At 36.8% G+C, this 15,917-nt stretch overlaps 2 protein-coding genes across 3 annotated transcripts; one reads left to right on the top strand and one right to left on the bottom strand.

Annotated features, from left to right (window-relative positions):
- Positions 1–5,484: 5,484 nt before the first annotated feature.
- Positions 5,485–11,945, top strand: LOC110108594. Of its 2 annotated transcripts, none has more exons than XM_020839292.2 (3): positions 5,485–6,084; positions 7,055–8,486; positions 10,488–11,945. In XM_020839292.2, the coding sequence occupies exons 1-3, from the start codon at positions 5,643–5,645 to the stop codon at positions 11,782–11,784; spliced, it is 3,171 nt and encodes a 1,056-aa protein (XP_020694951.1). In that variant the 5' UTR covers positions 5,485–5,642; the 3' UTR covers positions 11,785–11,945. The 2 variants fall into 2 exon arrangements, with proteins under 2 accessions (XP_020694951.1, XP_020694959.1); XM_020839300.2 differs by having other exon boundaries at positions 5,933–6,088.
- A 770-nt stretch (positions 11,946–12,715) lies between these two features.
- LOC110108700 lies at positions 12,716–15,202 on the bottom strand. Its single transcript, XM_020839460.2, has 2 exons — positions 14,813–15,202; positions 12,716–13,044 (listed from the first exon to the last, which is right to left on the bottom strand). Exons 1-2 carry the CDS (start codon positions 14,996–14,998, stop codon positions 12,892–12,894), a joined length of 339 nt encoding a protein of 112 aa, XP_020695119.1. The 5' UTR covers positions 14,999–15,202; the 3' UTR covers positions 12,716–12,891.
- Positions 15,203–15,917: the final 715 nt, after the last annotated feature.

The following is a 15,917-nucleotide window of genomic DNA, read 5'->3' as shown; positions in this document are numbered from 1 at the left end:
GGTTAACCTGTTTATTACTTGTGAGTATTATTGGACATATTACAAAACGACGCACGATCGCTGATTAGGAAAGGAAAATCGCTCTGCTAGGGTTTCGCATCCTGCGTTCCCTGGCCGCCTCCCTTTCCGCTCCTCCGAGGAGGATCTCTGTTGGGATGTCCTCCTCCACTCTCCCACCGCTTCTCCCACATCCTTCCGTTCCTTCCTCCTCTGCTGGTTTACCCAGAGATTGGAAGAGCCTCATCGCCACCCAGCCGCTTGTGTCGAATGAGTTCACCTCTTCGATCTCGCATTATCCGACCGAAAACGCCACCTCTCATTTCACTTCTGCACAGTTCAACGCCGGAAGCACTGAGTGGGCTCTCTCTCTCTGGTCGGATATTCCATCGGCCGTCGACCATATTATGAAGCCCTACTTTCCACTATCAAAAAAACATGGTCGCTCAAGGGTACGCTCTCTTTGCTGAACCTAGATGAGGGTTTTTTTCCTTCTTAAGTTCAACAACAGGGAGGACTATGATATGGCCTGGACGGGTGGACCATGGTTCTTTTTTGGCAAGCCTTTCATCTTGCAAAAGTGGATGCCGGAGTTTGTTCCAGTCCGTGAAGAGTTCCCGTCAATACCTCTCTGGATCAAAATTAAAAACTTTCCCTTTTCCTGTTGGACGCCGGAGGGGATCTCCAAGATCGCAAGCTGTGTTGGTATTCCACTGGCGGTCAATGCGCTCACGGCAGCCAAGACTAGGCTCACCTTTGCCAGGGTGTGCGTCCAGGTTTGCAGTAACTCTCCCCTCCCTGATGAGATTTATTATACCGTTGATGGAAAAGTCTTCCCTCTCTCTGTTCTATATGACTAGAAGCCAACCCACTGCTCTTTCTGCAATTCTATTATGCATGCCTCCAATGCATGTCCAAAAAACCCTAATCCACAACCACCTCAGGCCGAACCTCCAAAAACTCGTGGTAGAAGCTCAAGCCGCAAACCACGTAACCCTAATCCAGCTCCTAGACTTAATATTCCCAAACCCCCTGCAAACCCTTTACCCAACCCTATTGAACAACCTGTGGCCCCTACTGTCTTGCCTTTTACTTCAACTTCTTCTTCCCAAGCTCTGGTCCCTAACCTCAATAACCCAACAACTGAATCTCCTCCTATATCCACAATTTCCAAACTTAATCCAGTATCTATTTTAGATGATATTGTTCCCCATAAGTCACCACATATTCCCATTACTAACAAATTTGTCATTTTGTCTGACCAAAATGACCACACCTCTACCCTGACCCTCAACCGTGATACCTTCCCTTCCCCTGCTCATGATCACCCGATTGATGCGGGTGGAGGTTCGGCTGGCAGTTCCAGTATGGGGAAAGAAAAGAAAAACACGGCCTTCTCTGTTAACACAAAAACCACTAGATCCAAAACAGCAAAAAAGGATACCTCCTCAACCTCAAAATCCCAATGACCAGTCTTCCTTCTATGGCTGCCTGGAATACCCGTGGGTTCAATAGCCCAGACAAAACCTTGTGTTGCAAACAATTGGTCAATAAATTTAACCTTGACATGTTGTTCATTCTGGAAACCAGAATCTCTCCTACCAACATTTCTAATAGTTGGTTCCTTTCTAACCACCGCATCTTCCCCTTGGAGGGTTCCTATGATAACTTTGCCTATGCTTCTCCGGGCAGAATTTGGCTTAAATGGAATACTAACACTGTCAGTTTTAAGCATATTTTTACTTCTAGTCAGCTGGTGCATGGTTTGGTGACTAGGAACAGCAAAGAACAATTTTACATTTTTGTGGTTTATGCCTCTAACATTCTGGAGGATAGGAGAACTCTCTGGAATGATCTAACTGAAATTACTAGCTCAATTTCTTTACGTTGGATCATCCTAGGCGACTTTAACTGCTGTAGATTTAATCATGAAAAAGCCGGAGGATCAGTTCTCCAGGACAATAAGCTCTTAGATTTTCAAAATCTTATTTATGACATTGGGGCCCATGAGCTTTCTTCTGTGGGACACTTTTTCACTTGGTTTAATCAGAGAACTGATAACCCCATCCATATCAAGCTTGATAGGATGTTGGTTAATGATGCCTGACTGGATAAATACCCTAATTCTTTTTATATTATGGATGATCCTTATATTTCGGACCACTCTCCTATTGTGGTGCAGCAGGGTGTTAAAACTAATCTGAAACATCATTTTAAGTTCAAAAACTATTGGGTGTCCAAACCGAAATTTTGGGATGAGCTCATCTCCATTTTTTCTCAGAAGTTTCACAGCAGCCCCTATTCACTCTTTCTATCATAAGCTCAAGACCTTGAAGCTTAAGATCAAATCTAAGAGTTGGGCCTCATCCACGACATTGAATAGAGATATCAATGAGCTTAACCAAAAACAAAACACCATTTTTACCCAGCTTCAAGTCTCTCCCCTGGATCCTGAACTCAATCTGGCTTTAAAGCTTATAAACCAAAAGCTTGCTGATAGAAATGCGGAGTGGGCCGATTGGACTATCCAACGGGCTAAAGCAAAATGGATGACTTGTGGGGAAGATGATCTCAAATTTCTCTACTCCAAAATCAATGTGAGGCATAACTTTAACTTTATTAAAGCCATTTCCACTGATAATGGTATTCTCAACAATCACAATGACATTTCTCTTGCTATCATCCAACATTTTCAAAAGCTTTTTAACACCCCTTCACCTACCTCTAACATTGGACGCAATGCTCCAACTCTTTATAAACTTCCCACTACCCTTATTCCGCAACTGGTTGGCCCCATATCTGTGGATGAAATCAAGAATGTCATATTTTCCTCCCCCAATCATTCTGCTCCGGGCCCAGATGGTTATACTTTTGAATTTTATAAGTCTTCTTGGAATATCATTGGCAGGCAACTGTGTGAAGCTATTTGGTTCTTCTTTAATACGGGAACTCTTCCTAAGCAAGCCAAGGCTACGACCATTGTGCTAATTCCTAAGAAGCCTCATGCCAACAACATTTCAGACTATAGGCCTATCTCCCTTTGCAACACGTTTTACAAGATTATAGCCAAAATTCTTGCTAACAGATTGAGAGAGGTTATGCCTTACATCATCCATCCTAGCCAAGCTGGTTTTATTCATGAAAGGATTATAACGGATAATGTTTTGCTTGCTTCAGACATTCTCTTGGAATTCAATGTTAAAGATAAATAGAAAATGTTTTGTGCTAAGTACGACATACACAAAGCATTTGACACTATCTCAAGGGATTTTATCATTAATCGAATGATTGCTAAGGGCTTTCCTCCCCTCTTTGTTTCTTGGATCAAGGGATGTATTTACGATATCCATTTCTCGGTTGCTATCAATGGTGCTCTTGAAGGGTTCTTCAACTCTACTTCTGGTTTGAGACAAGGCTGTCCATTGTCTCCTTACCTCTTCTGCTTTGCCATGGATAGTCTCTCGGATTTGTTTGAAGAGGCTTCTTCTAATCATTCTTTCCATGGTATTAATTCTGGTAATGTCTCCATTTCTCATCTACTTTACGCCGACGATTTTCTTGTCTTTGGCAGAGCTTCTATTCATAATGCCCTCTCTCTTAATAACATTCTTGAGGACTTTGCTGCTATCTCTGGTCTTCATGTCAATCCCTCCAAGAGCACTCTTTTAATGTCTAACAATGTGCACAATGAAGAGGCTATTTCTGAAACTTTGAACATCCCTTTAGTCCACTCTCCCTTCAAATATCTGGGCATTCCCATCTTCAGTAAGAGACTTAAAAAATCTGATTTTCAGCCCCTTATTCAGAAAATTCAAGTCTCTTTAGATGGATGGAAAGCAAGAAATTTATCCTTGGCTGGTAGATTTCAATACCTTAAGCATACTATTTTCAACATTTTGGCGTATTGGATTAGAAGCACAATCATCCCTAAAGGATGTAGTAAGGTGATTAATAGCATGTGTTCTAAATTTTTATATCATGGGGACATTCATAAAAAGAAACTTCATGTCATATCTTGGAAGAATACTTGCCTGCCTAAACATTGTGGTGGGTTAGGCCTTCCTACCATTGAATCACTTTACTACGGTTTTGATTGTTCTCTAATTTGGAGGTTTTACAATTCTAAAAGCTATCTTTTTAAGTGGTGGAAGGCTAAGTATATATCCTTTTGAAATTCTGGAATTAAGAAGAAAGGAGTTTACTGGAATTTCCTTTGTGGGGTGGCTGCTAATTTGCCGGATTCCTTTCATTTTAGCCTCAATGTTAATTGCTCTCTTACCTTTTTTTGGGAACCCTGGTGTTTTGGTTCCTCGATTGCTGACAGACTTAAATTGGAAAATTTGGATCATCTGATCTATCCCTATAATTTAGCAATGAATTCTGTTTTGAAGAATGGGATTTGGCTTCTCCCTCAAACATTACCGTCACACATAGTGGAAATTATTAAAAAGGTGCCTATCTCTGGTATTGCGGGGGACTGCCACTAGACCAATAAAACCAAACCTGGTTTTAAAACCTTCCAAACTGCTTCTTTTCAGACATTCAGGTGATTCCTTGGCATAAATTGGTATGGCATAAGCACTATGCTTTACGTTTTTCCCTTTGCACCTGGATGGTTTTTAAAAATGGGCTTAAAACTGCTGATAATTTGGCTCTTAGGGGGCTTACTGTTAATCCCATTTGCACTTTTTGCAACAATTCTGAGGAGAATCATTCGCATCTAATTTTTGAATGTGATTTTACATTCAATCTGCTCCTTAAACTATTTCCCTACATGAGTTGTATGCTTTTAAGGCCGAATCTTGCTCAAGTTTTTCACTGTATTGATGATTGGGGCTTAGACAAGAGCAGTAAAAACCGTTGCTTCATGTTGCTTTGTGCTGCTGTTTATTTCCTGTGGAAAGCCCGGAATGACAGGCTGTTTGGCAATTCTTTCGATTGTCTATCTACCATTTCTGCCAAGATCAAAAGGGCTGTTCTTCAAAAAACTGACAAATGGACATAAATCTACTTTGGTTATCTGCACTGTCCACCTTTCTGTTTCGGTGGAAGCTGGATTGGTTCTCGACCCTGCTACTTCTCGGGCAAATTCTGGAAGGTCCTTTTGGGCAACTAGATTTTTCTATTTTGAAGGACGATGATGTACGCAATCCTTTAAACATCCCCTTGGAAGGTCTTTTGGCAACCAGGGGACCAACACATCCTTTTGGATGAATTTTGACGCGTAGAAGATCGATTCGAGAATTGCAATTCTAAGTCCTTCCATTTTTATCATTTTTCCTCTTTGCATTAGTTTTCCTTTATTAAGCAGCTCTTTTTTTAGTGCTGATATGGTTTTGAGGTCTGCCACCGGCTTGTGGTGATTGCAGATCCTTTTTTGTTATTTCTTCATTTATTAATGAATTGAGCTTAGGCCTCAAATTTTCCCAAAAAAAAAAAAATTATTAAATCTGAATGATCACCTGGTAAACACGTGCTGGCTGGAGGGTTTTAGCTCTGCACGGGTAGGGTTTAAAGCCCTCTTCTATTTAACATTTTTCGTCCGGCTTCTTCCGTCAGTCTTCCGACTACGACCGGCGGAGGCGTTCACGGCCGCGGACTTTTCTTTTCATGACCAAATTCGTAGAATCCATTCTCGTCCCGTTATGAAAGGCATTGTTTCACCAACCCTTATCTTCAAGCTCTCACACTCTGCCTTCTCTCACCTTCACCCAACCTATCCCTGCTCTCATCTCCTCCTCCTCCACTCAACCGCTGGCGACGATGTCTATAGGCGGCGGAGCGACGGAAGTTCCGCACTTTCCTCATCTTCTCCTTCTTCTTTCAGCTCGTCATCTTTGTCACGGAGGAACTACGATGACGAGAATAGGAATGTGAAGATCACGGTTTGGTGGGATTTCGAGAACTGCAGCATTCCTGTAGGCGTGAACGTTCACCGTGTGTCCAATCGGATCACCTGGGCTATTAGATCATGCGGCATCAAGGGCCCGGTTACCATCACAGCATTCGGGGACGTGGCCCAGCTCTCGCGTGCAACTCAGGAAGCGCTCACCTCCACTGGCGTCTGTCTTTCCCATGTTCCTTGTAGTAGGTTACTACTTCTCGCTGCGTTTCTTAATTATTTTCAGTAAATTTACCTGTTACGAGCTTGCTTGCATCTAATGTTTTCTTCTTTTGGGACTCTCATGAGCTTAGATTGACTTAAATGCATTAGGGTAAATAAATCTCCGTGTTTGATAAGTTGAAGAAAAGCAGGCTCATGATTCTTTTCAACGAAATAGCCTTCAGTTACCTTTCGTGATATTGTTATTTAGATATGAAGAAGGTCTTATATTTCTCAGAATTTGGAACTATCCTCAGCAATAATTTGAATGATTTTAGAATAAATTTAGATGAAGTCTGCAAGAGAGCCCTTTATACATAAAATCTAAGGGGTTGTTTGGTAGCAGGATTTAGGCCGGATTTGAGCGAAATCCAGCCAAACGGTCTAAAATGCAAAACAAAATCTCACGGCAAATGAAAGTCGCAGTAGACGGAAAATTCCGCCTTTTTGTGCTAAATCCTGGATTTCCGAAATCCTGCTTTTTGCTGGATTTACGTAATCCGTTGGCTGGAGAGGAAGAATCCGCTCGTTAAATCCGTTCTAGAGCCTAACAGTCACACGAAATTTAATAGGATTTATCATGAATGTTACCAAACAGTTTTCAGGATTTAGGCCCCTCAGGATTTTCGAAATCCAGATTTAGCGGATTTATGAAATCCTACTTAAATCAAATCCTGGGTGCTACTAAACAGCCCCTAAATGTTTAAAATCTGGAGGCATTTATAGTTTATCTGGAATTCTTTCTGTAAGGCATAAATTTGCAAGTTTGCTTTTCAGTCAACAAAGGCCTAATTACTTAATTATCATCATAAATTAATATTTTCATGTTATTTTCTATTTGCTTGATTACTCTTCAGTTTGTGCAAGAGCAGAAAGATTCATGTAATGCTTAACTTAGTATTTTGATTATGTTGTATTTTACCTTTTGAGCTTCTTATGAACCTTCACATGTAGGTGGGAAGAATAGTTCTGACAGATCTTTTATGGCTGACATTGTTTACTGGGTTTACCAGAACCCTCCTCCAGCACATTTCTTCTTGATATCTGGTGATAAGGACTTTGCTAACATTCTTCATAGGCTAAGGATGAGCAACTACAATATTCTGCTTGCTAGCACAGATACTGCTTCTGCAGTCCTCTGCAGTGCTGCAACTATAATGTGGCCCTGGAATGGATTGGTTAGGGGAGAAAATGTTACTGTCAGGCATTTTAACCATCCACCTGATGGGTTGTATGGTTCTTGGTATGGCCATTACAAAGGTGTACTAGATGATCCCTTTGCGGATACTGACCATCCCACAACTTCACAACCTGAGGAATCCATGGAATCAATTTCTGAGTCCAAGCCTCGGCCAGTTCCAAGGGTAGTGGTGAATGCGATTCGTCAGATATTACATTCATATCCAGAAGGTATTAGTCTTACCGAGCTTCGTAGTGAGCTTAAAAGAAACAACATAACTATGGATAAGGACTTCTTTGGTTACAAGAAGTTCTCTCTCTTTCTTGCATCGTTGAACCTGTTGAAGTTCATACCACCTCTGTCTGGTGATCGACATCCTCTGGTTGTTGGCACTCTCAAAAAAGGAGTAGAACAAACAGATATTAGGGCAAGGTCCACTAAAGAGGTTTATACAAATGGTATTTACAAGGACAATGGTTTTACAAGGAAGGGAGATTTACTGATGGAAAAGGCAAGTATTTCAACTGAGCCTTCTTCAAGGCATAAGGACAGCAAGTTAGATGCTAATTCAAGTGCTTCTATTTTGTCTAAGGTAGATGATCCTTTGGTTGATTTAGAAGCTCATAAAGTTTCTTCAGTTCCTCAACCGAACATTTTAGATCCTTCTGATAATTCACTGCAAAGGGATAGCATTGAAGCTACAGATGGGTTCCTTAAGAAGCTATGGAAGACGCTGACTGGACATCGAGTTGGTTCTGTTCACAAGAAAGATGATAATAGTTTGGTAGTAGATTCTTCAAGACATGAGGACTCTAGTAAAAATGCTCCAAGTATGCGAATTCCAGACAATTCTAAGCAAATAAAGCCAAAAGATGAGGCTGTGGATCTAAATAATCTTTTATTTGAAAAAGAAAGTTCCGAGATACATTCATTGGGTTCAGAGAAATCAGTCGCAAAGGATAATGACACTTGGCCATCTGAAAAGTCCGATTATGTACATGAACAGAGGGTTGGTCTTTTTGGGAGGATTGTGAGGTGGTCAAAATTCTTGATTTATGGTGCCAATGGGCAAGATGACCATTCTGACTCCAGTGATAAGGTTCATCAAATTCATGAGCTATTCTCAAAAACTCACTTCTGGGATGAACTAGAGTCATTTTTATTGGATCCCAAGAGTTGTCACCTTATCTTGAAATCTAGAACCAGGTAATGCTTATGTGCATGTAGCATTTTTTTCCCTTATCTTTTTTCTCTGGATCACTTTATCTTTGCTTTATTTTTCATGTTTTTGAACTATATCCAGCATTGTTTCCATCACGGAACTTATAGCAATCTTCATCTACAATATGGATGATCACTTGAATTAGTTACAAGATGGGTTAGTTGAATTAGTATAAGATATGAGCATTCATATTGAGAATAAAAGAATGTAATATGCATTGTTCATTTTAAATAATTATAAAAAATATTATATATAAAAAATGAAATATCTTCTATAAATAGCCCTCACTCAAATAATTCCAAGATAGTTTCTAAGAAAAAAAAATTATATCAGTGTATACTGATGTATTTTGCATTAGCATGGGGCTATTTTTTGCCACTTGTCCTTAATTTTATGTTTCACATATTATCTCTATGTACAATTTAAATTTTAGATTATAATAGTTTAGTTATATTATCTAATGTGTTAGATATATTTCTCTATTAGTTTAATTAAATGATTTAATATTCTAATTACTTTGAGAGATAACATGTTATACATAATATTAAAGATACAATGCAAAAATAGTCCCATCCTAATGTAAGGCATACAAAAATCTCTTTAAACAATTTTTTTTTCTTTCTTAATGGTTGAGAACCACTCTGATCCTCTAAGGACTCCTAGTAGCAATCAACGGTTCATAAAGGCTGCTCACTAGCTTTTCCTTCTGCACTAGACTTTTATATTTACTTCATTGTTTCATACTGATCTGATCGCTGTCACAATATTTGTCCTAAATTTTTCTCAAGCTGTGGATTGTGAGCCTCGTATACACGCAAGAATATCTCTGTTTCTTTATATATAAGCTTATCTTTGATGGCATTTGGAAGCATTAAAAGATCATAGATGTCTTGATTTCAACAATCCTGTGATTCTCAAGAACCTAATGTAGAAGTTGTCTTCTGACATTGATTTCTTTCAAATCCCACTCGTAGTTTATTAGTGTTAAAAAATTTAAAGTTAAGATGGGGAATCTTTGCGCAATACAGTCACCACAGGACATTTTTCAGATTGACTTCCAAATATAAATTTTTGAGTGTATATTCAAGGTTTCAAACAGTATCCTCAATCTTGTTTCCATGAAATCAAATATTTTGTTCTTGTATTAAATCTTACAGACATGCTCAAGTAAATCACTTGTTCTACATCATAATTGTTATTCTAGAGTCTTCAAACATTTTTGTTTTCATTTCATATTGTAGAAAATTATAAGTTACATAAATATAATGAACTTGAAAAATCGAATATGAAAACTTAAATTTATGTTCTTTATGTGGTTTATAATAAAAAAAAGTATGTAAACTTGTATTTACAGTCATTTTATATTGAATTTCTCTTGAGTTTGATTGGCCATGTCTTGAAGATTTGTTTCTAGATTTCATGCATCTTCTTCTTTGACAAGTGTATAGAAAATTGTCTTCTTTCATATTGGCATTATAGCTTTCTTTGATTATTTTGGTACTTGATCATTCACTTCAAATTGGTTGTTCTACACTGTTAACTTGCTTTTTTTTATATTCACAGTTAAGTTGGATGTTCATTATATTATCGATTATGCTGAACTATAACTTAATAGATTCTGCAAAAAACACTATAGTTTCCTTCGATCCTTTTAGTCTTGATGACTATTTATGACATTATCATGATTTAGTTAGTATTCAGTAAGCATTTTCTGTGGTAATAAAATTTAGGAATATTTTCTTGCGCATTCATAGTTTGGTATGCATCCTAAATTTGGAGTTATCTTAGATATTCATATCAAGATTGGATGATGAAGTTTGAGGTTTGATATTAGGTAAAGAATTATCATCTCAAGGTATCAGCCATTTGAGCATCCTTCTCACCTTTCCCCTTTAGTTCATGATAGAATTAAAAAAGCATGCTATGAAGCATAGAAAGCTGTTAACATATGCCTTTCTTCTCACCTTCCCCCCCTTTCTCATCAGGGAGCAGTTGCTGCGAAGGCTACAGAATGAAGGTCCCCCGTCTCTTAAAGAACTTGATTATAAGGATCTTTGCCATTTAGGTGATATTTTGCTTTGGGAGAAGAAATGGTTGGAAGAATCTGCTTCACATAAATTTCCTTTTAAGCTTGTTATTACTCCAAAGAAGAAATCTGTCACATCCCAGCCATTTCATTCAAATGGATTAAGTTCACTTTTTCCTGGTAAAACTAAGTCCAACTTGCAGAAACAACAAGACCAAGAAAAGCAAGAGCAGAACTTAGTTTCTATGGGAATGTCTCAGAATGGAACTTCACCTCCATGTAATTTTTCAGAACTAAGGTTTTGGTTCCAGAAAACCTTCGGTAGCACTGGAAACGTGGAACCTGATGAGTTTCTAAAGCTTTTCGAGAACAAGTTTAATACAAAACTTTTTAGTTCTTCTTACGGATATCCTAACATTCAAAACCTCATTGCGGCCTGCTCTACTGGTACAAATAATGCTTCAGGGAAGACGAGTGGACCTCCAAGCAGAGATGAAATACTATCTGATTGCCGCAAGTTGTTGAAGGAGCTTTTAGAGAAAAATCCCACTGGTTTCAACATTAGCAATTTCCAACCTGAATTTGTTCGGAAATACAACTATATATTGGATTACCAGACCCTTGGCTACCCAAAGCTTCTGAATTTGCTGCAGATAATGGCTTCCATAAGAATAGAAAACTCTTACATTCGGCCTTCTGAGATCCTCCATTCTGAACCTAAGGAGCTCAAGGAAGATTCAAAAGATGAAGATGATAAAGGTAAAGAAGCTTTGATGGAAAATAGCCAGTTCGACGACTCTTCATGGGATGAGCTTGGGCCTTTATCCAGTTATCCCAGGAATGAAAATGGCAAGGAGTATCGCCCAGTTTCTCTCTCTGATGATGAATATTCTGATTCAGAAGAAGAAGACATTCATTTACGCTCAGATAGATCAGGAAACAGCCAACAAAGCCTGGAAGATAGTTCTCTGCTACTAAAGATTCTGGACTCGTGGGATAGTAGCAAGGAAGGAAAGGATCAATTCAGAAGGGAAAGCGATGGAAAGGAGAAACACAGAGATATTAATGGCCTGGTAGATTGCTCTAGAAATACCTATCAGAAGAAGCCTTCAAATATTGGTACAGGTAGTTTGCAGAATTTGAAGTCGACGAAGAGCTCTTCTTTTGTGACGCAGGTTGCAGATGATAGGGAATCATTTGCAGAAAGAATATTGGGTGAGGTCAAGAAGGCTGGAGATTTAAGGCTGAAGGGCTGAAAATTGTGCATTTTCACATTTCCATTTTTCTCAATAGATTTTCTATTTGGATTTAGGGTTTGTGAGCAATACCATGCTTTGAATACCTTCTGAATTGAGTGTGGAAACACAAATTTAATGTAGAGGGAATTCAATAATGAAATCTTAGCAATAATTTTCAAGATCTTGATCATTTAAATTAGCTGGTACCCACAATTAGAGCTTAGGCACCCATCATCCAAGAAAAAAATATTTTGTGCGGATACCGGACGGCGTTCGAAGACCAACCAGAATACGTTACATCGCTTTTTTTTGGGTACCGGTGCTCGGTACTATTGTGTACTGGGTGACATGGCGCGTTCTGATTGGTTTTCGGATCGTCCGTTGTACACACAGAATAATTTCTTTGATCGAAAGTGATTAATCAACATTCAGTGGAGGGTTTCAACCTTGCTGCCTGGTCACAAAAAGCAAGACAAAGATTTACAGGTAGAAGTAACAATGTATCATCAAAATAACCATTTAGCGATATTTGTTAGAAGAAAGGTTTGCAAAATGATTTATCAATTGCTAATTTGTTTGGAGGCAAGCATGTAAGTGCTAAATTCATTATTGAAATTAAGGTTTTGTTTGAGAGAATTTTCTTATTGTCTTTTAAAGCAGTTTTTAGTATAAATATTTTTAATTTAAAAACTTTTTATACTAAAAAATTGATTTAAAAAACAGAAAAAAAGCTGTTTCAAATAAAGCCTAAAACTAGATATAAGCTGAAAATACAATTATTCTATAAAGTTTCTAATTAATCAAAATTTTATTTAAGAAAATATTTTATGTGAGCTAAATGGCTTAAAAAAGCTGAATAACAATATTAATTTTCAATTGTGTTATTTCATAACTAAAAACTACCAAAATAAAAACAATGCACTGAAACTTAACATTAATCATATACTAATAAACTCTTAATCCATAGAAATAAATAATTAGTCCAAATAATGAATCAATTAATCCACATAAATATATGAATGATATTCAAAGAAATGCAATCAAATCAACCCCACAAAAATATATTCATAAATATCATTAATCATAGCTCAAATATTACAGAGCCTTTTCAAGCTCTTTCATTATTTATTGCTTCTCCTCATCAGCAGCAGCAGCAGCAGCATCAGCCTGGACTTCAGAGGCCTCGGTGGCCTTCTTCTCTTCCTGCTGCTCCGGCTTGGCATCTTCCTTCTCTTCCGCAGGCTTCTCACCGCTAACGGTTACAGTGTTCTCTTCGGCCTTTAAGGAATCAAAGTGAAGGACATCAAATCAGCACAGTAAAAGCTTAATAGTAATTAGCAAAGGACATCAATCAATTATGTAAGTCTATTTTCAGTGCAAAGTTTTTGAGAGTGATGGCCAGCTTCAGCTATCTTGTATAATTGCATGAGATTAAGGTTTTATTTGGGATAATTTTTTATGGATTTTTAAAGCAGTTTTTTAATACAAAATTTTTATACTAAAAAGTTTCTTTAGAAAGAATGAAGAAAGTTGTCCCAAACGAAGCCTTAGACTAGAAAGCTGTTTTAAAAAGCAATAAAAAAGCCGTCCCAAATGAAGCCTAAGTTTTTGTTTGGCATGACTTTCTTATTGTTTCTTAAAGCAATTTTTTAACATAAAATTTTAATTTTGTAATAAAAAATTAGTTTAAGAAGTAGTAATAAAACTGTCTCAAATGAAGCCTAAATTGATGTTTTCATATGCCTTGAAATCACTTTCTTTGTGGCTATTTCTATTTTGATTGGGCATCAGATCAAACATATATAAGCCGGTTTGAATTATAATGTATACTTATGTACTCATATATGTGTATTAAATTTTAAAAAATATACATATATATTTTGAGTTATAAGTGTTATCTTTATGATGTGTCATAATAATTAAGTTTGTAATTCTTCAAAACCAAATTATGGTGAAATTTGCAGTGACAACAACATGAAGTAATCATCAATGGGATAAAACTATATAAAATTCTATATTTTTATGCACTGATCTTCTTTTATGTTTTTGTTCTTTTATATTAATATAATAAAAGATGACAAAAGATCTATGAAAAACACAAATTTAATGAAATTTTAGACATCAATTGAATCATTTACTTAAAACAATATGTTAAGGATTTCAAATGGAGGAATATAAATTAAGTCTGATAGATCAATCATCAAATTTATTTTCAATGTAAAAGCTAAATTATATGAGTGAGATTCACCCAAATATATTTTTTTTAACTATTGCTTTTAGCTTAAACCCAATAATCAGGCTTAACTTAAGAATTCTCCTTAGGTTTTGCAAAACCAAAAAATGAGATTTAATTAAGGGAGATTTACATACCTAACAAAATTATTTGACAAGATTTAACATAAAATTCAAATTAATATTTTCTCATCAAATAATTCATCTCTTTTGAAAGCGAGCTTTGGCTACCAACTAATACACAACTCATCTGGATCTGTTCATTATAAGTTTTTGCTATCAATTAAGGTTTCGTTTGGGACAACGTTCTGATTGCTTCTTAAAGCAGCTTTTTAGTACAAAAATTTAAAATTTTGTATTAAAAACCTGATTGCTTCTTAAAGCAGTTAGAAAATGGTTCCAAAAAAAAGCCTAAAAGGTCTTGGGTTCAAAACTTACATATATGATATGTGTGAGAATTTATCTTAATTAGATCAAAAATCCAAACAAAAAGGGAAAAGGCTGCTCTCAACAAACCATTGGATGAAAGCAATCTGATATATATGAATTCCACTATTACATTCTTCATCATACACAGCTCATCTTGATCTATTGTTGGTTGGGAGATTTGACTACCAGCTAAGAAATTTTGGGTGTGAGTCTTACTATGTGATGTGTGTGCGAGTTTGTCTTAATTGACCTAAATATCCCAAAAAAAATTTGATGGAGATGAGATTCGTTTCGAATTACACTAGATCAATTTTCTTCTTTTTCAAGACAAATAAATTTTGATAAAAATCATCCCAATAAATTAGAATGCTCCAAACAAAATCACCTCTTTCTCGCTGAAGAAATTGCCAAGCGATTTACGGCCATCCGCGACCTCCTCCAAATTCTCCTCTCCGGCGGACACATCCTTCGACGTATCATCGACGGCGGCGGCAGCGGCAACATCCTCGACGGGCTTAGGAGCTTCGCCCTCCTCCTTCAGTACATTGGGCTTGGTGGCGCAACCCCCCATTCTCTCTCCTCCTCGAATTCTTCAACACCTCCGAGAAAAAGAACTAAGGGACAAAGAGAGAGAAGAAGAGGAGAAGGAACTCGAGATGAAGAAGACGACGATGGTGGGAAGGGAGGGGAGGAGGAACAGATTTAAGCTCGGTGGATTTTATAATTGGTTTGAACAGCGAAGCCCTCTCATCTCGCTCCGAAATTTGCTCTCTGAGGTAGTAAATGGGTGGCCCTACGAAATAATTGTTTTTGTTTTTTTCATTTTTCACCCGATTAATATATAATTGTCACAAGTTGGTTGGTGTAAAGTAAAGGGGGGCCTGCTATTTTGCTTTTCGGTCCCCCAAATTTCCGAAATGGTGAAGGAATTAAAGAAGGTAATGAGCTGGTTAAAGAGGGAAAAAAATTATTTTAATCTCAAACTTTTAAAAAGAATATTTATAAAATGGACCTTACATTCTGTCCACAACTCATTAGATTTTTTTGTTGGCTCTTTTAATATTACTCGAATAATTTGTTAGATTCTTAGATTAGATTGCATAATAATTTTTTTATGAAAAAAGTAATTAAAAAAAAAAAACAAATGAGTGTAGAAAATATATATGTTTTTATCAATATTGTTATGTATTATTTTCTTGATTGTCAATGACCATTTAGTGGGAGTGCACTTATGTATGGATTATTAGAAAATTTCTTTTTCTCAAACTAATTTAGTATTATTATTTTAAAATATAGCATATTTTGTTAAATAATAAATTATTTTAACTTCTATAATAAAATTCATATAGGTAAGTTTAGTAGCATTTATCATTTGTTTAATAAGTGTTACCCTTTGAGTTAAATATTTGAGTAATCTTAGCTAGTATGATTTTTTTTTTTTTTAAAAAATTAGGATAGTAAAAGCTTCTATTGGTTATCACAAAATTTTG

This window comes from Dendrobium catenatum, unplaced genomic scaffold (genome assembly GCF_001605985.2).
Source record: "Dendrobium catenatum unplaced genomic scaffold, ASM160598v2 fragScaff_scaffold_1099, whole genome shotgun sequence".
NCBI lineage: Eukaryota > Viridiplantae > Streptophyta > Magnoliopsida > Asparagales > Orchidaceae > Dendrobium > Dendrobium catenatum.
This window is presented reverse-complemented; position numbering and strand designations above follow the sequence as displayed.

Coding starts and splice junctions, on each gene's coding strand:
- LOC110108594 (XM_020839292.2), top strand. CDS start 5,643: ATGAAAGGCATTGTTTCACCAACCCTTATCTTCAAGCTCTCACACTCT. Junction 6,085..7,054: donor TCTTTCCCATGTTCCTTGTA/GTAGGTTACTAC, acceptor CTTCACATGTAG/GTGGGAAGAATAGTTCTGAC. Junction 8,487..10,487: donor ATCTTGAAATCTAGAACCAG/GTAATGCTTATG, acceptor CTTTCTCATCAG/GGAGCAGTTGCTGCGAAGGC.
- LOC110108700 (XM_020839460.2), bottom strand. CDS start 14,998: ATGGGGGGTTGCGCCACCAAGCCCAATGTACTGAAGGAGGAGGGCGAA. Junction 13,045..14,812: donor ATTTCTTCAGCGAGAAAGAG/GTGATTTTGTTT, acceptor GATTCCTTAAAG/GCCGAAGAGAACACTGTAAC.